Genomic DNA, 24,791 nt, shown 5'->3' on the forward strand with positions numbered 1-24,791 from the left:
AGAAAAAAATAAAGATCCTCCTAGGAAAAAAACAAATACATACACATATCACAATAATAGTAAGAATGGAGCTCCAACATCCTTAATGTCTGCATCAGTCAGTCCACATATCCCTTGCAAGCCATAAACCATGTTAGTGCAAAAATGAAGGCATCGTCCTGAAACAAATGGAGGCCCCATTATCTCAAATATCAGACAGGCCTCCTGGATCTAATAGCTCATCAATATCTTCTGTCATCTTAGATTCCCAAAGCATCCTATGGCCATCAGAATCCTCCCAATTAAACTGATTTTCCTGAGCTCCCCCTTCAGGATTGCTTAGGGACGTGCCCAGGGAAATGGCCTCCCCAGTCAAGTGCACAGCCTGCCATCTTTCCTGGGCTCTGCTGTTCTTGGTCTGCCAGGCTCCTGGGCATCAGAATGTTCAGGTACAGATACCTTCACCAGTAATACAGGTATGCTGGAGAGCTCATTTGAAGGTTTTCTGGATCAAATGGATGTTTTCATTCCTTATGTAAAGTAGCAGTGATTGCTATTAAATTTAATATATTTTACTTGTTTGATTTGGGTAAAATCTTGAGACTTTTGAAATCATCATAGGGAGATGTTCTAAGAAGAGAAGGTATGTGTGATGAAGGACAGTAGCTTGTAGCTTAAATCGTATATTTTTCTTTATAGCTCTTCTTCCTCAGTTGAGAGAAAACTATAACTTAGACACCTATTCCCATTTACTCTAAAAACATTCAAATATCTTTTTTATGAAAACTTGGGAAATTCACATATATTTTTAAAACAAACATTAAGTTGATCTTGGAACCAAGCTGATGATTGGGAATAAGAATATTAGGAAAGAGTTGGCCAGGTGACCTGCCTTAGGCAAGGTGCATCATAGCTTCTAAGAGAGGAAGGATTGGTGGGATCTTTTAATTACTGTGCTTACCCCACGTTTGTCAGATTTCTCATTGCTGTGATACAGTGTTTCTCAAAGGGTAGTCCAAGGACTAACTACATCAGGATTACCTAAGACTCTTGTTTAAAATGCAGATTCTTGGACCCAGATCTCTGAATTAGACTTTCTTGGGGTAGAGCCCAGGAATCTACATTTTACTAGCTTCCCAACTCTTTGCACATGAAAGTTTGAGAACCTCTTCCGTAATGGCTAAGTCTGCCCTTTTAGATCCCAGAGGACAATTAACTGTCTATCTTCATTTACATCTGACATGTAGGGCTTCTATTTCTGAATGAATATAACCAGCCAGGATTTGAACCATCTTACTCTTTGGGCATGGGATATACCTCATTATGAAATGGCTATCCAATGACAGTATATACTGTTTCTCTTCGGGAAAAGGCAAATCAAAAAGTACCACCCCAAGGGAATCTAATTCAAACAAGATGGATATATTTGGAGTCACGTACAAAACAGCTAAGCAAAGCCCAGTGTAACGTACTTTATTTATTATTATGTGGATGTCCCTTGACCTCCTAGCATGGCCTGGCAAAGAACAAAGAAGTAGTAAAACAAGATCAAGTGGATAGGAGCCAGCGCTAGAGCAGCCAGGGGTGAATGTCAGGAGTTGAGAGACAGGAGGTGGGATCGTGGGCCAAAGCCAGAGTCAGCCACCACATATCCAAATAAAGACACCAAAAGGTAAACAGAGTAGTAAGAATCATGAACGTGAAATTTGAACCACAGAACAGGAACTGGATGAGTAGCCAAGGTACCAAAAGAATCAGACTGCAAAGAGAAATCTGGGAAATTTAGTTTAATTTTAGGGGGTGGAGCTTGTCTGGTTTGGACCTGGCTAACTCAGGATCTTAGTGCTGTCTTAGAGCTACCATCTTTGCCTCAAAGTTGCTTCTCTCAAAAGAACTTCTTACTGTAAAACTCATAATCAGGCCCTCTCCAAGTCCCTGAATACCTGAGCTGTAAAGTACTTGGGTTCATTGTAAGTGATGTGTGTCTATGCGTGCCATGATGCCTTAGCCATCTGATATCACTGGGGAATGAGGTGGCCCTTGCTGTCTAGCTAACTGATACTACTTTAAGCTCTGACATCAGTGAGAAAATTTGCATTTTTTAGAAAGAATGTTTCTAAAATGTATTTGTTCTTGGCAGCCTGTTGATAAAGTATAGTGAATATCATTTCATTGGTATAAAGCTTTTATAAAAGGTATCATAACCTTTTCTTGATGACTCAGGTCCCTGTTTTGAACATGGTACTGAACTAAACTTTGACGTATTGATGCCCTCTAGGGCTGTAGAATTGTGGGGATCTTGCCTTGTTCTTTCATTGAATTTTACCAGCCATTTTGCTTGTGTGTTTGGCCTTGGCACTCAGTGATATGCTTGGGCTTTTTGAGGTGTAGAGAGCCATTTGCTCCCAAACTAAATGACCCGTACATGGGTGTGCTGCTCTGCTTGGTGCTTTTCTGTGTTCTCTCTTGTGATCACCTCTGTTTTCTATGGTCACTCCTCATTCTTGTCAGTGACTACTGGCTGCCCCAGTTATCTGATCATCTTGTCTCAGTCTTTGCACTGCTGATGGTGACCCTAGCAAAATTAAAGGTATCAAATGAAATCAGATACCCAAGTGGTATGTGTAAGGGCAAACCACTGCTCTGAGAAGAGAGATTGAGGCTGATGAAGTAACGTGAGTAGGCTTGTGTTCATTCATGCAGCAGATAGTCCTCAAAAGTGCCCACTGTATGCCAGCCCAAGTTGACCAGGCCATGCTCAGGGCAGCCTTCAAGCCTAGAGAGGACTGTTCTTCCAGGCAAGTCTCCCAGGTCAACTGAAGATCAGATTTGTGAGTCAGGGTAGAAAGGCAGAGGCATAGTCCCAAATCCTCTGCCAATACAGTGTGCTGGGACTCAGGAGGCTATGTCGCCATCTAATGCTCTCCCCAGTGCCTGGGCTCCCAGTTTGGCTGGCAACAAAGGGCTGGCCACATTGGTGATGTGGCAGGTGGGAACAGAGCAGTGATATCTGAGTCACCGAATCCCAGGCTGGCTGGAGCCAGCCAGGACATCAGTGGATTGAGGTGCTGGGAATTGCAAAGACTGAAGTGGGGACTTCCTCCTTGAGCCTGCCCCCAAGAAGGCCACAGACTTGGAAAAGATAAGAGTATGGAAATGAATAATTATGCTTCATTATAGGATGCATACTATACAACCCAGAAACAGGAGGGTTTGTTCTGCCAGAAGAGGGTTTGTTCTGGGGGTGGATCAGGAGGTGTGACATTTAAGCTAGGTCTTACAGGATGAGAAGAAGTTTGCAAGGTCAAAAAAGGAAAAAGATAAATGTCAGACAGAAGGGCTTGAAACTTTCTTGCAAATCATTTTTGAGTTCACAGATGTGTTTCAGAATGTTCAGGTTATCTAAAATATGACAGCCAGAAAAATGGATCATTACTCTGAGTGTGCGTGTGTGTGTGTGTGTGTGTGTGTGTGTATTTCAAGCATATTATAGCTAAATATAAATTTCTATCTAACACCTGTAGGTGTTCAGCAGGACAATTAACAAATCCCTGGTTTATACATCTGTTTATTTATTCCTTTTACCAGTAAGAAGTGAATTCCTATAAGTCATGTTTTATACCTTATCAGAAGTATCTTCTAAATGATAGGATATAAAATCAAAACACAAAATCAGTTGTAATTCTATATATTAGTAAACCAAAATGAATAATTCAAAAGTGAAATTAAGAAAACACTTCAAGTTACAGTTAGCATCGAAAAGAATAAAATACTTAGGAATAAGTCTAACAAACGAAGTGGAAAACGTATACACTGAAAATTATAAAACATCTTTGAAAGAAATTAAAGACTTAAATAAACAGAAAGACATCCCACATTCTTGGAATGGGAGACTTAATATTGTTAAGATGGCAGCGCTCCCCAAATTGGTCTACAGATTCAGTGCAATCCCTGTCACAACCCCAGTGGGCTCTTTTGCAGAAATGGGTGAGTTGATCCCAAGATTCATATGGAAATGCAAAGGAGTCAGAGTAGCCAAAACAATCTTGGGGTAAAAAGACAAAGAGGATTCAGGTTTCCTGATTTCAGAATGTATTACAAAGTTACAGTAATCAATCAATCAATACAGTAATCAATAGTGTGGTTCTGGCATGAGGATAGACATGTAAAATGGAATTGAGAGTCCAGAAATACACCCATATGTCCATGGTCAGTTGTTTTCTGATGAGGATGCCAAGACCCGTTAATGGTGAAAGTACAGTCTTTTCCACAAATGATGCTGGAACAGTTGGAGATCCACATGCAGAAGAATGAATTTTTTTCACGTCATATACAAAAACTAACTCAAAGTGGATCAAAGACCTAAATGTAAGTGTTTCACAGCTAAGACTGAAAATCTTAAAAGGAAATATCGGTATAAACCTGTGACCTTAGATTAAGTAACAGTTTCTTGGATATGACACCATCAGGATAATGGAATCACTGTAACAATGCCAGGGTTCCAGGCCAATAGACAGCTAGAGCCAGGGCAAATCACGGCTTTAAGAGGAGGACCTTTGTGCCCCAGTCTGGAAGGTAGGGGAGATGATGGCTTTCCCTGTAAGGTGTGTAGCTTGAAAAGGATTGATAGGAAGGCCACAGTGGGGATAGGGGAGAGGACGATGGAAAGGAAGTGGCCAGCTGAGTGATGGGCAAGAAGAGGTTGGGGCAAGGGGGCTGGGGGGGTGTTGTGCTGGGGCCTGGCCTTGGGTCCTCAATGATGAGGAGGAGTAAAGTGGGCTTGCTTAAGAGGGGAACAGGCTCTCTTGGTCCAAAACATATTTAATAGCCCATCATTACAAAATTCCGTTTATAAAAGGCTTTGTCTTGGTCTCCCCTGGTGGTGCATTGGTTGAGAGTCCACCTGCTGATGCAGCGGACACGGGTTCATGCCCCAGTCCGGGAAGATCCCACATGCCGCGGAGCGGCTGGGCCCGTGAGCCATGGCCGCTGAGCCTGCGCGTCCGGAGCCTGTGCTCCGCAATGGGAGAGACCACAACAGTGAGAGGCCCGCGTACCACAAAAAAAAAAAAAAAAAAAAAAAAAGCCTTTGTCTTCTGTGAGTTTTTATGACTCTATTTAATCATACAATTTAATTGAGACATAAGAGAGCCTCCACTATTTACTTATCTGCCTGGCTGGCATATGCACATCATTACAGTGGTACTAAAAAGAGTCACGAATGGGGACAGTCATCCACGCCACGAAACTCCTGAGCTCACAAGAGGCTTCATGTGGACTCTTCTCTTAGACCTGGCTCCTCTGATGTTCTCTAGCAGTGCCAGCAAACATGTCCAGTGCTGGAAGGAAGCAGTGTTTGATGCTAACCCCCACCTGGCAGCTTAGTAAAGAAGAGTATGGAGGTTAATCACACAGCTAGACACTTCCACATGAGCTGGGCAAACTGGGAGGCGGCTGACATCTCTGTTCTAGAAGAGGGTGATACCTGAAGAAGGGGGTGAGAAAAGAGAGGACTGGGAAAGGAGAAGAAAATGGAGAGAAGAGTCTGTTTTATAACCACATATAACCATAACAAGCTTCTAAGCTTTTCTCTCTGCCTTGTTTCTCCTACCACCCTACCTCCACAGGATTATCTTTTAAAAAATACAGATCTCAACCTGCCAAACCCTACCTGTAGGGTAATGTCTGAACCTCCTAGCACAGCATTTTAGATTCACACCCATGTTTTTTTCGGCCTCACTTTGGGTCCATCATTAGTCTTGATGGCTGCCCCACACTTTCCTACTTAGGGTTGTGTTCCTCACTCTGCTTGGAACGGCCTCCCGTTTTTTACTTTGTAAATGCCTAAGTGTTCTCCAAGGCTCAGCTCAAATGTGATGTCCTCTTTGAAGCTGTCTCTGTTACCTTCCCATTTCTTCCATCCTGCCCCATGCCCACCCAGTGCTAGGCATAATTCAGCATAGCATGTTTACAAAGCTTTATTATTGTTACTCATATGGAATCAAATTTAGTTTGTGAGTTTGTCTCCCACTGTATCATGAAGTCATCCAGCACAGGGATTTATCCCCACACCTAGAAGAGATCATGGCTCAAGCAGACGCTCCTTGAAGTAAATTAAAATAGGAACTTTTTTCTAGCAGGGCTAATCCTACAGAAAGTAGCATGTGGTCTAAGTTTGTCTTTTCTTCTGCTGAGGCCCATTCTATCCAGCTGAAAAGGACTGCTAATTTCAAAGATCATCACAGAGAAACTTATTTCTGTTTTCTATTTTTTACTTTGACATTTTTATTTAAGTATAATTTACATAACATAAAATTCACTCATAAATTATACAGCTCAGTTCCAGAACATTTCCATCACTTCATAAAGAAACCCAGGACCTGTTAACAGTAACTCCTAGTTTCACTCTCCCCTCCAATCCTGGCAACCACTAGCTAATCTACTTTCTGTCTCTGTGGATTTCCCTATTGTGGACATTTCATATACATTGGACCATGCAATATCTGGTGTTTCGTGTTTGGTTTCTTTCATTTAGCATAATGTTTCCAAGGTATATCCACGTTGTCGTATTTATCAGTACTTCATATATATTTATGGTCAAATAATATTCCCTTGTATGGATATACCACATTTTTGTTTATCTGTTCATCAGTTGATTAACATTTGGGGTGTTTCCACTTTTTGACTATTATGAAAAATGTTGCTGTGAACATTTGTGTACTAGTTTTTATGTGGATGTATGTTTTGTTTTCAATTCTCTTGGATATATATACCTAGTAGTGGAATTGCTGGGTCATATGAAAATTCTGTGTTTAATTTTTTTTTTTTAATAAATTTATTTATTTATTTTTGGCTGTGTTGGGTCTTCGTTGCTGCACGTGGGCTTTCTCTAGCTGCAGCGAGCAGGCGCTACTCTTCGTTGCAGTGCGCGGGCTTCTCACTGCAGTGGCCTCTCGTTGTGGAGCACGGGCTCTAGGCGTGCAGGCTTCAGCAGCTGTGACACGTGGGCTCAGTAGTTGTGGCTTGTGGGCTTTAGAGCACAGGCTCAGTAGTTGTGGCGCACGGGCCTAATTGCAGCATGTGGGATCTTCCTGACCAGGGTTCGAACCCGTGTCCCCTGCACTGGCAGGCGGATTCTTAACCACTGCGCCACCAGGGAAGCCCCTGTGTTTAACTTTTTGATGAACTTTCAAACGGTATCTCACAGCAACTGCACCATGTTACATTCCCATCAGTAACTTACGAGATTTCAGATTTCTCCGCATACTTGCCAACACTTGTTATTTTCTGGGGTTTTTTTTCCTTTGAATTGTAGTCATCCTAGTGGATGTAAAGTAGTCTCTCATTGTGGTTTTGATTTGCATTTCCCTTATGATTAATGATGTTGAGCATATTTTCATGTGTTTATTGATCGTTTGAATATTTTCTTTTAAATTCTGTTCAAATGCATTTTCTATTTTTAAATTGGTTTTTCCTTTTTAATTATTAGTTTTGAGTTGTTAGAGTTCTTTTCTTATTAATTAATTTATTATTTGCGTCGTGTCTTCGTTGCGGCACGCGGGATCTTTCATTGAGGCACGAGGGCTTCTCTCTAGTTGTGGTGCGCGGACTCCAGAGCACGGGCTTAGTTGCCCTGCGGCATGTGGGATCTTAGTTCCCCAACCAGGGATCGAACCCATGTCCCCTGCATTGGAAGGCAGACTCTTAACCACTGGACCGCCAGGGAAGTGCCTAGAGTTCTTTATGTGTTCTGGATACTAGACTCTACATTTTTTTCTCCCATTCTGTGGATTGACTTTAACTTTCTTGATGGTGTCCTTTGACCCACACAAGTTAAAAAAAATTTTTTTTGGACTTTGAGGCCTTTCTGGTTTGATCAAAGGATAGGAAGCTTAGATCTCTACCCTGTCCCCATCCCACTCATGGCACCCACATAAAAGTCCTTAGAGTTCCACAGATTATAATTTGAAAACCACCGATTATAGCCCAAACAATCATTCTGTAAACCTGTATTAATCCCAAAGCTAGGTACTGGGGAATAGGGAGTGAGTAAGATACAGTTGCCACCATTAAAGAGTTTCTACTGTAGTCAGGGAGACAGGCTAGTAAACAGTCATGTATGAGTAGATAACTTTAAACTAAACTGCAGGAAGGGACTTCCCTGGTGGTCTAGTGGGTAAGACTCCGAGCTCCCAATGCAGGGGGCCCGGGTTCAATCCCTGGTGGGGGAACAGATCTCACATGCTGCAACTGAGAGTTCGCATGTCGCAACTAAGACCCGGCACAGCCAAAATAAATAAATAAGTAAACAATAAATAAATGTTAAACTAAACTGCAGGCAATATACGTGGCATGAGACTTAATGAGCTCTCAGAGGAGCACAGTGACTGTCGTTTTAACCCCCTCACATAAAAGGGTATTTATGACAAGGCATTTAATGATGTTTGCAGTCATATAAATTCTACATATACTAAAAGTGTGGACAGGGTGCTGGGGAAACACAGAGAAGAGAGATAATGAAGGAGGTGATAATATACCAGAGAGCTCCACAGAGAAGGGAAACCCAAAGGGCCAGTAGGAGTTAGCCTCAGAGGTACTTGAGGCCCGTGCGGAGTTCAGTATGGCTGCAGTGCTTGGCAAAGTATTAAAAGAAATGAGGCAGTGGCTACACTTAGAAGGATCTTTACACATTGTGCCTGAAGGCATTTGCGGGGAGGGAGGTGAAAGAGTTTTAAGCAGAGGATCAACAGAACCAGATTTGTGTTTCAGAAAAATCACTCTGATGGGGTTGTGGAAAGTGGATTGGGAAGGACAGTTAGGAACTTACTGTGCTTATAGTCCTGATCAGAAATTACGTGGGCTTTCCATTAAGACAGCCTTAGCATGTTTGAATAGTATTCAGGGGATGGAATAAACTGAATTTGGTGAGTAATTGGATGTAGCGGAGAGTGGAGGTCGGATCAGAGAAGAAGCATTTGGCTTGGTCAGTCAGACTGTCACTGAGGTGGGGCACACACACACTTCGTGGGAAGAAGATAATTAGCATTCAGTTCGCAGGGCAGCACCAAGCACCTCGTTCAGAACTATATCAATTCCTGTTCCAGACCCAGTTATAAGAAGTTTATCAACTAGACTCTCAGCTCCCAGGCTTTTCATTTCTATCTTCCTAGTACTGCACCTAATTAATGTACAGTAGTCACTTATAAATATTTGTTGAATGAAATTTATATGTAATTATAAGAACTTACTACTTCTTTTTTTTAAGACCTCAGAAAAAATCCAAAAAGTAATAGTATATGACAAGGAGATACTTAGCTAATAAATACAGTCCTTTATCAAAATTCAGAAGTCTAGCCTTAACCCTTATGGTTGATAAAATGTTTCCCCAGTGTTCCCCAATGTCATGTTGCTTTCCCACAGCACTCTGTTTTACAGATGAGGAAACTGAAGGACAAAGGATGGGACTCTTTACTATACTATAATTGTCCTTGATGGAAGCAAAAAGTGACAGCTGAACTTTTTGGCATCAAAGGAAGAGATTATTTTTTAAAACTGTAAAAGTAGACAACTTAGAAAGCATTGCAGACGTGCCCCAAGGGCAGAAGTATATTGCAACACAGTTCAGTTTCGCTGTCTGTAAGAATGACTCCGTGTCTTAAGAAATAATTGAATTCTCTTCTGCATATTCTGTTTATGTTGGCAGGGAGGAGATTGACTCCTTTTAGAAAGATTTATGTACACAAAAGGTTTGGCTCTTAAACCACTGTTATCTTTTAAAAAATTCATTCGTGCAGAATCACTCATTCTTGGACAGGTTAACTGAGGGCTGGTTAACTGAGAAGCTGCTGGGCTGTGAACGTAGCAGGTGCTTTCTGGGGGTGGGGGTGGGGGAGTGAGGGGGTGGAAAATGGCTGTCTAATGATACCCCCCTGGAATTCAAAACGTGGTATCAACCAGCTCCAGAGGGAATAATATCTATTCATTTTTTTGCCTGAGGGACTTCGCCATAATTCTGGCTTCTGAAGTTAGCAAAAAAATAAAAGGAACATCCCCCATCCCTCCTGCTCCCAGCATCCTAGGATGGCCTCTTTCTTTCACAACACCTAACTGCAGGTAGTTTAAAGTGAGACAAGACCTGATGGCCTGAGCTGTCCGACGTGACCCGTGCATGCCTAGAGCTTCCCACCACAGTGACTGACACTCTAACCACTTGCATAAATGGGTATTGATGATGTGGGATTTCATGTTATTTGTAACTTGTATGAGTTAATGACTGGGAGGCATTAGAAACTTGGTAAGTTAATACAAGTAGATATACAATAGTCGTGTCCTCCAGCGATATGGTTAACTAGACCTCTGTCTCATAGTGTCAGGAAGGTATAATTGGGATCCTGAAAACCGATATTCTCCTTTTATGTAAGGCAACCTTTAGAAATCTAATACCTCCTTTGAAAAGTCCAGTATGTTTAAATTAATGCAGTTTGACTGGTTTGAAAATTGAAAATAGGTTAGCGTTAAGGCCATGATTCCTTTAGTAATTACTTGTTCTATCCGTAATAACTGTTTCTTTAGAATTGACATTAAGATTCTACCAAAACACAGCAGTAATCCAAAAGTTACTGTCTGTTCATTTATAATTATATTTAATTCATATTTATGAGTTGTCGGGAGGAAGGAGAAAGAAAGAAGGAAGTTTTAAAAATGTAACAGAAGAAACAAGTTAAAAGCAAAAATTTTCCTGATAGTCTGAAGAATGTATAAAGTCACTTAAAGTAGGAAAAAATAATTTTTTAAATACAGTTCCAAAAACATAATAAATAAATACATTTACATAAAGTCAGATTTTATTAGCTACTGCTGAAAAAAAATCTATATTTTTATTATTTCCCATGGCACTGAGTGAATTCAGTGGATAGACTTTTTCCATTTCTTCTTTTTTACTAATCAAAATATTAGCATAAACATCCCTGTGATTTTGATCTCAGTAAGTCAATTAGATTTGGAGGTTTTTTTTAACCCAGGGAAAATGCTGCATCTTTAGACAGTCATTGGACAAGTAGCTTTGTGTTGTTTTCTTTGAATTGTCCACGAAGCGTGATGTATTATTAATGAATTAATTTCTTGGTGGTGAAGGCCTGTGAATAGCTTTCTGTGAATGGGCAGTTGCCTGGTGGGGCCAGTTTTGGCTGCTGTCATTTAACATGTGTTGCTCTATTGTGAAGTCTCATCCAGCCGTAGGACAATGCTCATTTAATCCACCATGATGGGACCTACACACCCTGAGCCCAAGTTGGATGCCAGGGTCAGTTACCCAGCAGTTTGGGCTGGGGCACTGCTCTGCCTCACTGCCTAGTTGCTGTAATCACTTTGCCTGCCGTTAATTTTCCCTAAACCAGGGAAAACACGTCTGTGAACAGTGCAAATGTTCTCAAAAGAGATTCCAAACTGGTCGGCTGGAGTGTTGCCTTCATTCCAGGATGGAGGCAGCATTCCAGGGAGTGTAAGTTCCTTCCTTCCTTCTGGAAATGAAAGCGTCTGGGCCCACGAGATCCCTGATGTTCCGAGGTCCAGAGTAGCAGATGGCATTATGATTTTCCAAATCCTGATGAACGTTCTAACTGAACTTGTTCATTTCACAGTATGTGGTTCTCTTTTTTTTTCCACTTCCTCTCCCTTCCTCCCTCCCTGTTCCTCTCTTTGTTCCTCTCCTATTGACTGATTTTAAACTGATGTGGTATCTCATCGGTTTAACCAGCTTTAAATTCCCTTCTCTCTGTTTATTGTATGGACCAGGTATGGCACAATTTCACGTATAATTCTCAGCCTCCGAGTCACAGCCAACATAGCGTTTGAATTTGTTTATAAAAATGTGTAAGCGAATACCGCTGACACTCCTACACCGTGCAGCCACTGGAAGTTCTGTTTTCCCCGTATCCATAACTGGCCGTGCAGGTGGCAAATGGCAGTAATTATTTTAACTAACAGTCGAGTGAACATTCAGGAGGACACACAGTGTGGCGATGTGGACTTTGGATTGCAGCAAGTTCCCTGAGTCTATCTGGATAGTGTATGGCTTGTTGATTTTTCAGGACATGGACCTGCCAGGTTCTTGCCCTTGAATGGTATGTGGATGTAGCTCAGCTGTTTCGATGTTAACCCTTCACCTATGAAAAGAGGAATGATTCCTTTCATTTAGGAGCCTGTTAAGGGTTCTTTTTCACTCCTGGATTTTCCTCTTTCATTTTTGTTTAATATAGTTGTTAACCTACCTCTTTTTTTTTTTTTTTGCGGTACGCGGGCCTCTCACTGTTGTGGCCTCTCCCGTTGCGGAGCACAGGCTCCGGACGCGCAGGCTCAGCGGCCATGGCTCACGGGCCCAGCCGCTCCGCGGCATGTGGGATCTTCCCGGACCGGGGCATGAACCCGTGTCCCCTGCATCGGCAGGCGGACTCTCAACCACTGCGCCACCAGGGAAGCCCTGACCTACCTTTAAGATTGCTTTTAATCAGCATTTCTACACATAGGACCTGGTGAAATGGCAGTGTGTATATTAACATTATAATTTAGGTCCTGGATCCAAACATGTGTAGCTGGACTTTTCCTGAGGAAAAAAAACTGACCTTACCAGTGTATGAAATTCAAACACTATATAGGGACAAGGTAAAACCACAGGTAGGAATTGCTGAATAATTACCTTTAGACTAGCCTGAGCAGGAGGCTTCCCACGAGGGTGAGCTCATTGAATGGTTCCTAAAACTCAATCTCGTGGATGTCAGTGGTCATGCTTGATTATTTGCAGCAGTGTTTTATGAAAAAGCAATAGAAATGCCTTGGGAGGCTACAGAGAGAGAGAGAGGGGGGACAATAACAGGTTTTACTTTTGTAAATGAAATCTCTTTGGTATGAGACAAGCATGTTTTTTGCTGCTCTGCCTAAGCCATTGAAAAGGGAGGTGTATGTGGGAGTTAGTGTGCAGGTGTGTGTGTGTGTGTGTGTGTGTGTGTGTGTGTGTACCATTCAGAGAGGCACCTCTAAATAATACTGTACACTATAGCTTATGACCAACGAGAGACCTAAAATAAAAAGAAAAAAGATGTTCATTGGCTTTGGAAAGCAAGCAATTGCAAATATGGTTTAAGAGCTTAATTCATTTTCCAGTTCTCCACCTACCTGTTTTCAAGGAATTTTATGAAACACCAAGATCTTTGCCATATGTTTAGAAAATCTCTGAGTAAATGTAAGTCTTTTAAATGACAAAAAATGAAGGATTAGTTTTGACATAAATGACAAAGTTTGTTTCTCTTCTCTTTTATCCCAATACTGAAGAACTGCCAAAACATTTAGGAGAAAAAGAAAATAGGAAAAAATCTGTATAATCTCAAATTTCAGAGATTCCTTTAGATCTGTTAATTTACGTTTTGTGTTTTTTATAAGCCATCTGGTTGTACTTGGCTAATAGCTGGTTCTCCCATGTTTTTTTTTTTTTTTTTTTTTTTGCGGTACGAGGGCCTCTCACTGTTGTGGCCTCTCCCGTTGCGGAGCACAGGCTCCGGACGCACAGGCTCAGCGGCCATGGCTCACGGGCCCAGCCACTCCGCGGCATGTGGGGTCTTCCCGGACTGGGGCACGAACCCGTGTCCCCTGCATCGGCAGGCGTACTCTCAATCACTGTGCCACCAGGGAAGCCCCGAGAGTCCAGTTTTTTTGTTTTTTGGTGTCCTCCCCAAATAAACAAGGTTCCCTCCCCAGTCAAGAGCAGATTTGTCCTGTGGATTCTGCCAGTTGTCTCACAAAGATGCTATTCTAAGGCAGTGAACGGTGGAGGATCAAAAAACAATTTGGGATCTGATAAGGCAAAATGCTGTCCTGCCTGATGTGAAGCCACTGGAATCACAAACAGCCTTCAATCCCAGCATTGCAGATAGATGTGGAGTGATCTAGGAGAGCTGTGCCAGTTAGTATGAACCCCAGAGTGTAGGACCAGAAATTGTTGGGCCAGGCCAAAGGAACATTAGGCTTGAATTAAAAGATTTATTTTTAAAATGTTAGAGCATAACTCTCAGTACTGGTCAGACTGCAGGTGATTCTCTAATGTTAATTAATGTGTTGGCTTGATGGCTTGACACCAAGAAGTCTAGAAATAGGCTGTTAAAAACTGTTAAAAAGGATTGCCATGTTTCACTTAATTTGCCTGGTTTAATCTAACCACAGCACAGCTGACCTCAGAATTCACCAGTGTGGCCAACACCTTGAGATTTTTGAGAAGTTGTCCTATCTTTTTTACGTTTTATACGTTTTGCATTTTATACGTTTACGTATAAAAGCTTGGTTTGAAGGAATGTCTGTTTTGCAAAGAGAAAGGAACATGACACAGGTTAAGATGTTCAAGGTCCCTTCACCCCCAGGTGCTCTCTAGAAGTGAGGAAGGAAGAAAGTGGGAGAGCAAAAACGGTATCTCACAGCCCTCCAGACTCTCAAAATAAGTTTCTTCCCCATCGCTCTTAGGGCTGCACGTCTTATCCCTCTGAACAACACACAAATTCTTCCAGGCTGTGGATCAAGTATCAGTCATCCCACAGTGCCAGCCCAGTGCCTTTGACATGGTAGATGGTCAAGAAAATTGTTGAATGAGTGAAGCAATAAATAAGTAATTAATGATTGTATCATTTTTATACAGCATTTTGTGTCTATGCCCTATCAGTGTCTGAATTAACCACCACATCATTGTCAGGTTCCATTGTCATCTTTTATTATGAATTAAAGGCAAAAATTAAATCCTCAGGTATATTTGTAAAGCAAAGGCCCCTCAACTTTTTTCCAGTTAAATAGTTATGCCAGGCTTCTCCATTATTCAAAGCAGAGCTCTGCTAAAAATCTGGACCTCATGAGTTTAAACAAAAATAGCTCCTTACCCTTTTACTTTTAAACTTCCTATTTTGACATCATTTTATTTAATTAATTAATTTATTTATTTATTTTATTTTGGCTGTGTTGGGTCTTCGTTGCTGTACGCGGGCTTTCTCTAGTTGAGGTGAGCGGGGGCTACTCTTCATTGCGGCGCGCGGGCTTCTCATTGTCGTGGCTTTCTCTTGTTGTGGAGCACAGGCTCTAGGCACGCAGGCTTCACTAGTTGTGGCACGTGGGCTCAGTTGTGGCTCACGGGCTCTAGAGCTCAGGCTCAGTAGTTGTGGTGCATGGGCTTAGTTGCTCCGCAGCATGTGTGATCTTCCCAGGCCAGGGCTCGAACCTGTGTCCCCTGCATTGGTAGGCAGATTCTTAACCACTGTGCCACCAGGGAAGCCCTTGACATTATTTTAGATTCACAAGCAGTTGTGAGAAATAACATGGAAAGATCCTATGTACCCTTCACCCAGTTTCCCCCAATGGTAACAGTTTATAAGTATAGTACAGTATCACAACCAGGAAATTGACATGATACCATCCACTGAATTTATTCAGATTATACCAGTTTTACATGCACTTGTGTGTGTGTGTGCGTGCGTGTGTGCATGCTAGCATGTGCTTGAACATTAATGACACGGATTCTTTAAAGCCAAGAAACAACATGGCTTAAAAAAAAAAACTATGCCTTTAAAATAATGATTTCCCTTTTAAGTCATTTCAAAAGCATTTTTCTCATTTATGTTTTCTTTATTTGGAGTATCCAACTTGCTTGCCTGCTCTCAAGATCACAAAGTGTACTTTTGGCACACTTACTCTGCAGGTGAACCAGCAGCAGTTGTGGTTGGAGTTGGACCTCCTTCTCCCCTCCCCCACCTTGTTGCAGGCGCGCACACACACACACACACACACACACACACACTCTCTCTCTCTGATTTTCTGCTCCTTACCTTTTTTTATGCTTGAGTACCTTGCTGACAAGTGCTAATAACAAAATACCCAGAGAGAGTCCAGTTGAAGTTAGCATGCATTAAACATTCTGAACTTGTCCTTTTGCTCATAGATTGCACATAATTAATAATTAAACAGTTTCTGTTGTAATGGGTTGACCTTCCTGAACTGTTCATTATTCACAAGGCAAAGGCATCACTCAAACTTTCTTCTCGTCCTTCGCCGTTCTCTAGCGTGCTGCCTGCTTGTGTTCCAGTTGTTTAGCAGGAGGGGCTGACTAGGTAGTTCCCAAAAGCTCTGAGACTTGGAGACTGTCCTCCGTGATGACCAGAATTGCTTACTGAAATGGCTGCAGCAGCTGTTTTTATATAACGGTTGCCTGCTCCGTAACAGGATTCGGCCTGTTTCCCTTAGCAGGACGCTAAAGTTGATTCGGGACCGGAATCTCAGGTCAAGGCTTTTGGTTAAGGTTGTGTCCTCTGTTTCGTTCCATACCTCCATGCTTAGAAGTTCAACAGAAAAGTACCCCCCCAAAAGCCCTCAAGGTGAAGTATGGCACCCAGGGTCTTAAAGAGAATGACTTTTATTCACAATTTAGAGTCCATTTCAGCCACTACTGAGAGTTGCTGGTGTCACTGCTTCTCTAATTTGTGTTTACATTTTTGAAATGTATTTTTTCTTCAGCTTGCCTGAACCCGTGTTCCGCAGAGAACATTTCTGATAAGTAGCAGCAGTGACTTTACGAGCTCCTCCGAACCCCTGGGCGTGGTTCTGTCTCCCTCTAACCCCACAGTGACTGGCTGCTTTCCCTCCCTGGGTGCCACGGCGATGCTGGAGCGGCTTTACTGCGAGCCTCCTCTCCTCCTTCGCGCAGGTTGGAATTAGATAACGAAACAGACAGGTTCTCAGAGATTTTTTACATCCTGATCTAAACTAACTTCTAATTTTACTTGCTTAAAAGTGAGAAAGGTATACTTAAAAATCCTCCAGCGTGGGGAATACTGCCAGGTCTGTTCGTTTGCCTTCTTTGGATTGTTGACAGCCTGCGTGCTTCTGTGGAGTTGGAGGCTCTCAGAGGACTCCCCCACCCCGTGTTTGCGTGTGGCATTCTGAACCCGCCCCCCACTAGTCACTCTTCTGTATCTCAGAAAATTCTCCTCTGAGATACACAGGAGACGTGGATTTTAATGAAAAGAAATATCTGGCATTATGCTTGTGAGATTAGAATTTCCCCCCACATCTTCGATGACTGATTCTTTCCAGGCACCACTGAGATGAGAATCCACTCTCTGTGGTTCTGCAGAGTTGACTTGGGCTGGCATTTTCACAGTGAAATAAATTATTCATGGGTACCACCCAGGGTTCCTTAGTTTTATATTATGAGGAACTTAACAGGCTACAATATCAGGTCTTAAATAAAATTAACTACCCATGCAAGGATGTCACAGTTTCCTCGTTTTGTTTCTCATCCACGTTAAAATGACATCTTCATCAAGTTGCCTAGTCTATAATTCATTAATTTACTCTTGGTATCATACTTTGAAATGAGGCCCACATTAGCATCACGTTTTATACCAGGATCTTTGTATAAAACCAGTCTAGAATTTTAACCATCTGGGTAAATATTCAGCCACATTAAAGACAGTAGGCTTTTATTTTCCTAAACATTCATTTTAAAGCAGCTACTACTCAGACACTTCCAGTACTACAGCCTCCAAAAAAATTTCAGAAAGGAACGACTTAGAAAACTAACTACCTGATTAGAGTCCATAATTTTTGTACCTCAGACTTTGAACTGTCTTTTTACTAATAGTGTTTGAGACAGTAAAATGTCATCTCTTGAACTGGGCCTTGTAGAATCTTGCAGGCTTGGTGATATATATGGCTTTCCTAAAACAGACTGGGCTGAAATTGATACCATTTTTTATTTTTGCTCTTCAAACCTATAGGACTTCTGTGACCATTTTATAATACCTTTATCGAGGCCTTGTCATGTTAACCGCGTGCCTTGTTTCTTTTGAGCAGACTGTTTCATTGCCCCCACCCTCTTTCACGTCCTCTCTATGTAATGCCTGCATGTAATCCTTTGAACTTGGCAAGACTTTATTTCACTCCCATTTTCCTTTGTTTTCCTTTCCTCTTGGAAGCCTTTCTCTATTGATGAGAATTTTAAGTTTACAATTACTAACCTTCCCCTCTTCTGGACAAATAATGTTAATTCAAAGAGGACAGATATGCAAAAACTAAGAAACATTTGGTTCACATTCCTTTTTTTTTAACTTTGGGTTTTTTTTTTTTTTTTGGTTCCTTTGACCCCCTCAGTTCCCTTTGATTTAATTGTATTTTCTGGTAGTTTCCAATTGTTTGATTTGGAAACAAAGCCTTAATAAGAGTTCTAGTTAATTTTCTGTCTTGTAATTACCGATCTCATTTTTCTGATAATTGGCCACAGCAATTATATGTATATTTACTAATCACATAGGAGGCTGTGCAGTTGTATCTATCTGCCACCATTGATAATGACACGCATATTGCAGAGGTGCTTTTATCATCTTCTTTTTTCCACTACATCAAAGCTATTTCCTCTTGTTCTCAATAATGAATACATGCATGCATTTGACACAGTTGTGTGCTAGAGAAATTGTTTGGCTCCCACCAAATGCTGCATGCTCTGAGTTTCTTGCCTGCAGCGCTGGAAGGTTGTATGTAATGATATATTGCTCATCCAAATGGCCAAAGCACTCCAAAGCACAGTGAGATTAAAATAAGTCATTCCTTTGTTAATTTAAATAGGTGCATGTATCATACTTTGCAGGGCACTTTGTGTAGGGATGTCAGGGAGGAAAAAAGCCGCCGAAAGGTATTTTTAATAGCAAATGAGAATAGATGAGAATGGAGTCATTTGCAGCTGCCAACTTTATGTGGCTCTCTTGTTCCAACTGTAGGTCTAATGAGATGACTGTTAAAGTACTCTGCAGTGTAATTTCATTACATTCTGAGCCGTTACACTATAAACACAGTGGCGCTCTCTGTCATTCTTGAAAAAACTCCTAAATTCTTAAAGCCTTCCTTTGCAAATGGTAATGGGGTTTGCTCCCTGTGTTACCTGGTAGTTGTCGTTAGTTGCCGTGTAGTTTTCTGCTCTCTTGAGTGACTGCCACCTCCACCCTAGTTCTGTTCGTGGGCAAGGTGGGCGTTTTTCATTGTATCCTTAATTCACTGGCTTTCTCACATGATGAGTTTGCCTAGACTGGCAAATAGGCTGAAATTCCTTTTCGGGAAATGGCTTCCCCTATAAAAAGCTTTTCTATTAAAGTGAAAAAAAAACAAAAACCCAACTCTGACACACATGATTCAGTTAGGGGCAAGCAGTTAAGAGCAGCTGTATATACTAATAAATGTAAATAAAAAGAAAAGTGTAAATAGCAAACCCAGTAAAAGAAACAAAGGTCAACACAAGAATAATTTCACAGCTCTTTGTTAATTACAAGACCATTTGTGTGTTACTTAAATAATCATTAATTTCTCATTTACACTTTAGTACCTTCTTTCCTACCCTGTGGCTATCATTGTCCTTTTTTCACCTCCCTTCCCTCTTTGCTTTCATGTTTCTCACCATGGTAAAATGTGTATGGCTTTAAATTTGGCATTTTTACATAAACATGTGGAAGAGCGTGTAGACCGTTTTTTTAATTGGATGAGGCCTTATTTTCCTTTCCACATGGTGGTGAATCCTTGTTATATATTCCTCTTTATATGCTCCTTTGGGATTGGGGGTGGAGGGTATAAAGAAAAGCAATTGTTGTGACTTTTGGTGACTTGTTTTTCCTCCATCCCAGGATTCACCCGTCCTTCCGGTTGGAGAGTTCTCCGAGCCATTTGTACATTTCATCACTCAGTGGTGAGCCCGTTTGCAAACATGCCATGCCCTCAATGTAAATGATACATGCCATTAACTCTGCGGCTCCGTGAGACCTTATGGCTCTCCCTGCTTCCTTTTGGAGACGGGAGGGACTTCGGGGCCTTGGGCAGATGGGGCAGCAAAGCTGAAGAAATTGTTTAAATTATGTAAACGTTATTTACACAAAGGGTCATAAACGTACTTTAGAGGCTTTTTCCTGTTTTAATAAACTGCTGAGAATCAGGCTCCTTCTTTGAGCACAGGTACTGTTGCTATCCAGTTTTCTTTTTAAGAAATACATAATTTTATAGCCCCTATTGAACAGACATATGAAGCTTATTTTTATTAATGTAACCTCAAGTTACCCATAAAAGTGTCACTTAGTGGAAGCAGCATAGTTTATTAATTCATTGGATTTTCAGTAAATAACTTTTATCTTTGGTTATATTTTAGACACAATAGTGTTGTCCCATTTCATTGAATTTTGATGTTTGAGAGACTATGAAGACACAGTTCCACTAGGCCCACTTTATCCATTATAAGAACTGAGAGAGGAGCCACAGGATTGAGATCCAAGGGGCCCTTAGAGTCTCTAGGCAACCCCTTGTCATTTTATACCTGAGGAAACAGGCATTTTTCTGTCAAGGGTTCTTTTCCAGCCTTCTGCCTTTTTCCTCCCCATAGAATGAAGTTTTCTTTTATTATCCCTTTCACATTATCCACCTCCCCCCTATTCAGAAGGACCCATGTGGTCTTGGAAGGCCTAGTTGCTCCGCTGCCATCCTTCTGCCCTCTCCCTCACCCCAGCAGAGAGAGAGAGAGAGAGAGAGAGAGAGAGAGACCAAAATGGTTGTACACTGGCCCCTCCCCCTCCCCCATGATCCATCTGATGATGCCGCTAAAGTGAAACCAAGAAATATTCCTTAATATAAATGTCAAGCTTTATCACCTTTTTGACTAAATGTAATATGTTACCTCTTAATAAAAATGTCTCGTGTAGTTTATATTCCATAGGAGAATATGTGGGGAAGAGAATTTTAACTCCCAACTTCTAAAATTTTTATTAACACTATTTCTGTTTATTTAAAATACTTACATAATATTCCGTAGCTTGTAAAAACTGTTTTCACTCTGCAAACATTTCTTCCAAAATATGCCATGTTGGAAAAAAAGGTACGTATTGGTTAAACACTAGAATCCTAAGCTCATTAATATTAGAGCCATTATCTAGAAATATGTATCAGTCTCCCTTAATTTCCTTTACATGAAATTCCTAGAAACAGAAGCACATGATGGGAATATCCCATTTTGAAATGCAGAAATTCAAAAACAAACCGTGTGATTCCCAAGCTGCCTGGAGCGCCGGGTTTTGGCATCACTCGCTCCGAGATGTTGGATTTGTGCCGTGACCACTGTGCTTATCCTACTATGTGGTCTGAGACCAACCTGGGGGTGGGGCCCTTTCTGAGCAGAGAGGGAGAAAAGCAGATAGGGCTTTGCCTGCCTTCTGTCCCAAAAATTAATCAGCTGTTATATAAAAGTTTTATGGAGACAGAGGGAGGGATAACCTGTGTTGAAATTTCCACAGATGTCAAGCCAAAACAGAAATGATAGTGGGTAATAGCCTTGTTTTCCCAAGAGATACAGCTACTTTGGCATGTCAGATTAAGACTGTTACCAACTCCACTGGCGAGACAGCTTGAATTACTTGCTAATGGATGCAGTATTTGAGAGATGCATATGGTTATTTATAGGGAAGGCAAATGTCCTCGATGTCATTAATGGTTCATAACTACGGTTCTTGTTTACCAAATGATCATTAGATCGCTGTACTTAAAAAAAAAAAAAATGCTGTCAGCAAATGCAGAGATTGTATGAAGGGCTTTTTTTTTCTTGCTTGTTTGAGGTTGCCTTATATAAAGAAAAAGTGTCTGTGTGATTTTCCAAGTAATAGGAGCAGCAGTCTCTTTTCATGACTTCATCCCACAGATACTCTGAGTTTAGTATAAATCGGCCATCAAATAGGCAGCTTATCCACAGTTACCTCAGTCCCATGACTGGGTGCTTCATCACGTAGCTAAGTACATGCTATAGCTACTAATTATGACTATTGCACATAAGACAAAATATTTTGCAGGAGGAATGTGATTCTTTAAGCAGCTTAAACTAACGTAACTTTCCGACAGCTGTTTAATGAATTATTAGCTTGCATGGTAGCCAAAATAAATGAAAGTTGAGATAATGTAATAACCCTTTTGTAGCATTATCTAGATACCTGACCTCTTTTATATATTACTTGTCATTTGGAGTAATAATGAAGGAATGAGATGTTTTCTCATTTGACCTAATATTCATGTTTCTTTTCTTATTGTCTTATCCCAGTTACCAAAAAAGAAGTATATTGTTCCCTAACTTTGTTTGAAATGAATTGATAACTGAGTCAGGAAACGAACATTGCTGCTTTTTTTTTCACATTAGTTTCAGAAGTAGAATTAGGATACATTTAAATTCATTCTTTATCTGTATTGCAAGAGTAACTCCCCCCAAAAAATCTTTGCGTTTTTGATTCATAAGATTCCCCCAAAATCTGATTAATTGAAGGTCAAAATAAAAGAAAGGGAATACATGCTAATGCTTTGGCCAAGAATTGAACATGATGAATTTTGAAAACATTCAAATTCCAGGAGAAATAGCCCATGGTGGAAATTATAGCACAGATTTACAAGTGATATAGGTAATATGAGTTTTTCTCTTACAGCATGAGAAAACAACCAAAAGAAAGGCCAGCACCTGAGGAATTGATGGTAAGTAGACTTTTTTAGTTACATTAAAATTCTCCAATTACATATCTGTGCTTAACATTCTGTTAAAAGGACCAGAATGGGATTTAAAGCATCCACAGACTCAGCAAAGCCAATATTATTTACTTCATTTCAGTGGGTGCTTTTGAAGCTCACATCCTCAGATAGTAGTTTTCACTTCTTAAAAACCCATCACCAATTTGAAACTTCATGCAGAATTCTTTTCCTTTGCCTCACACTCAAGGGTCACAAGTTAATCTAGGTTATTCCTTGTCCTCATTTGCTATTACAGCCTCTCAGAATTCAGAGGATTGGTAACAGAGAAGATAGTCAGCATATTAAGTTTTTAGTGCAGTCCTACAGGAAATTCTGAATGTGGCGTGGAGTCCTCTTGGATTCATGTAGAATGAAATTAGATTGGCTGCAAAAGATCAAGTTAATGTGAATCTTTGGCCTTTCCTCAGAAAGACAACTATAAGCCTGCAAGTGCTGTGTTCTCAGCTCCAAGGACGCTTTCTTTGATTGCAAATGACAGTTTTTAGTCAAGCAGGGAGAGGAACAGAGACGTTCCCTAACAATTCCCAAATGGTCATTTATTTAGTGCAGATTGTTGATTTGACAACGCAGAAGCTGTTAGAATAGCGTTAGCATCAAGCATTAATAAATAATAATTATAGTCTACTCTTCCTAATGTTTTGCATACCATTCCCTGTCTTCAGATTATTGCAATCAGGACAAATTCTGACTAGTTTTCTCTCATCACTTTAAATAATAATCATTTTAAAGATATCGGTTCAAAGGTTTTTAGCCTTTGTATTTCATCCTTATAAATACTCTAAACACCCAAACTTCTGTATAATACAGATTTCATCCCCAAATATAAAATAGCCATATGTTTCCCTTTTAATTCGTAAGTGCTTTCCAGGAAGGTAGTTTTCTTCTTCATGTTAACCTTGGAGCAAAATCTCAGTTTTCAGGGTAGTTTCAAGTTAAAGTTCACCCCTAAAACCCCTGCAATTTATAACTGTGCAGGTTTCATGTCTAGAATAAACTGGTCTTTTTTTTTTTTTTTTTTTTTTTGACGGGGGCGGATCTCTGATGGTTGGGAAATTCATGCAGTTAGTCACATTTGAGGAAACTTGGAACAGGTTCTAGAGATGGAGACCCATTTACCTTGTACATTATCATGGTATGGCTGGATAGCTCAGCTATTAAAACAAAGGAATAGGGTTTCATAAAACAGATATCTATTTGTAAATGCATGTTTCAATGCTGCAGTGAGTTGGCCACTTATAAATAAAACATCTGCAGATCGTACATACACTCATAAATGCATCCGGATGTATCTGTTGGTAGGGAACACCACTCCAGGGTGGCAAGTTGTAAAGATAAGGCTGAAGGGTGAGTCCTTTCAGTGCCTTGAAAGCAAGCATATGTGGCTGTCTGTGTGTGGAGAGAGATGAGGAATATGTATTTCGATATATCTGTTTACAACTATACACCCTGGTGTGTGCCGTCCCATATTTTTAATTAATAAATGTCAATAAATCAATAAAACACAATGAAAAATTGTCACAGGAAGCACTATCCTATACTTAATTTAACATTATTTCTAGTACTGCTCACAGTTTGATTTAAATGAGCTTATTCCCCTAGGTATAGCAATAGTGAGGCACCCCCTGGCTTAGTACAGGCTCAGTGAGGGGGCAGGAAACAATGGAATGTGTGTGAGGCTCCTGTGGTCAAGGGGGTTGAGCCCTGCTCCCCTTTGGCCAAAATATTGGGCCCAGAAGGGGATAGGAAAGAAAGTGGGCTGTCCCTGGCTTGAGGAACCTGAGTCACATACTAGGGACCCCCTTAAGAAACCAGTCTCTTTATTCCTTCCAGCATATTAATAGCTTTAATTTTTCCTTTTCCCTCTCCATCTACAACCTGTTTGGTGGTGCTCCCATCTGGAAGCTGAGCGCATCCTCTGGAATGCATGAACTGTAGAGCCCATTTGTCACGGGGAGGGGGGGGGCTGCCTTTCACAAAAAGAGCAGTGTATCTCCCAAGCGTGGTGACTCCACCCAGCAGGGTACCAACATGGTCTGCACAGCTTGGGCCACATCAGCTGTGAGGCCCGCAGGGTTGTTGAGGTTTCCCTATGGGCCTGCATTTTGCAAATCAAAGGGAGAGCATCAGAGGTGAAGTCGGGTGGAAATATGGAAAGTTACGGATTTGCCATCACGGAACTCTTACATGAACTTGGGTGTGAC

General features: G+C 41.0%; 1 protein-coding gene across 3 annotated transcripts in view; it reads left to right on the plus strand.

The window, feature by feature from the left end:
* MAP2K5 (mitogen-activated protein kinase kinase 5) overlaps positions 1-24,791 on the plus strand; it is a 264,811-nt gene that overhangs the window by 205,436 nt on the left and 34,584 nt on the right. For all 3 annotated transcript variants that reach the window (XM_082649583.1, XM_082649584.1, XM_082649582.1), the window contains 2 exons: positions 19,671-19,732; positions 22,491-22,536. In XM_082649583.1, coding sequence (XP_082505709.1) covers positions 19,671-19,732; positions 22,491-22,536 — 108 coding nt within the window. The remainder of the gene's footprint in view (positions 1-19,670; positions 19,733-22,490; positions 22,537-24,791) is intronic.

Source organism: Grampus griseus (assembly GCF_964374135.1).
Source record: "Grampus griseus genome assembly, chromosome: 2".
Taxonomy (NCBI): domain Eukaryota; kingdom Metazoa; phylum Chordata; class Mammalia; order Artiodactyla; family Delphinidae; genus Grampus; species Grampus griseus.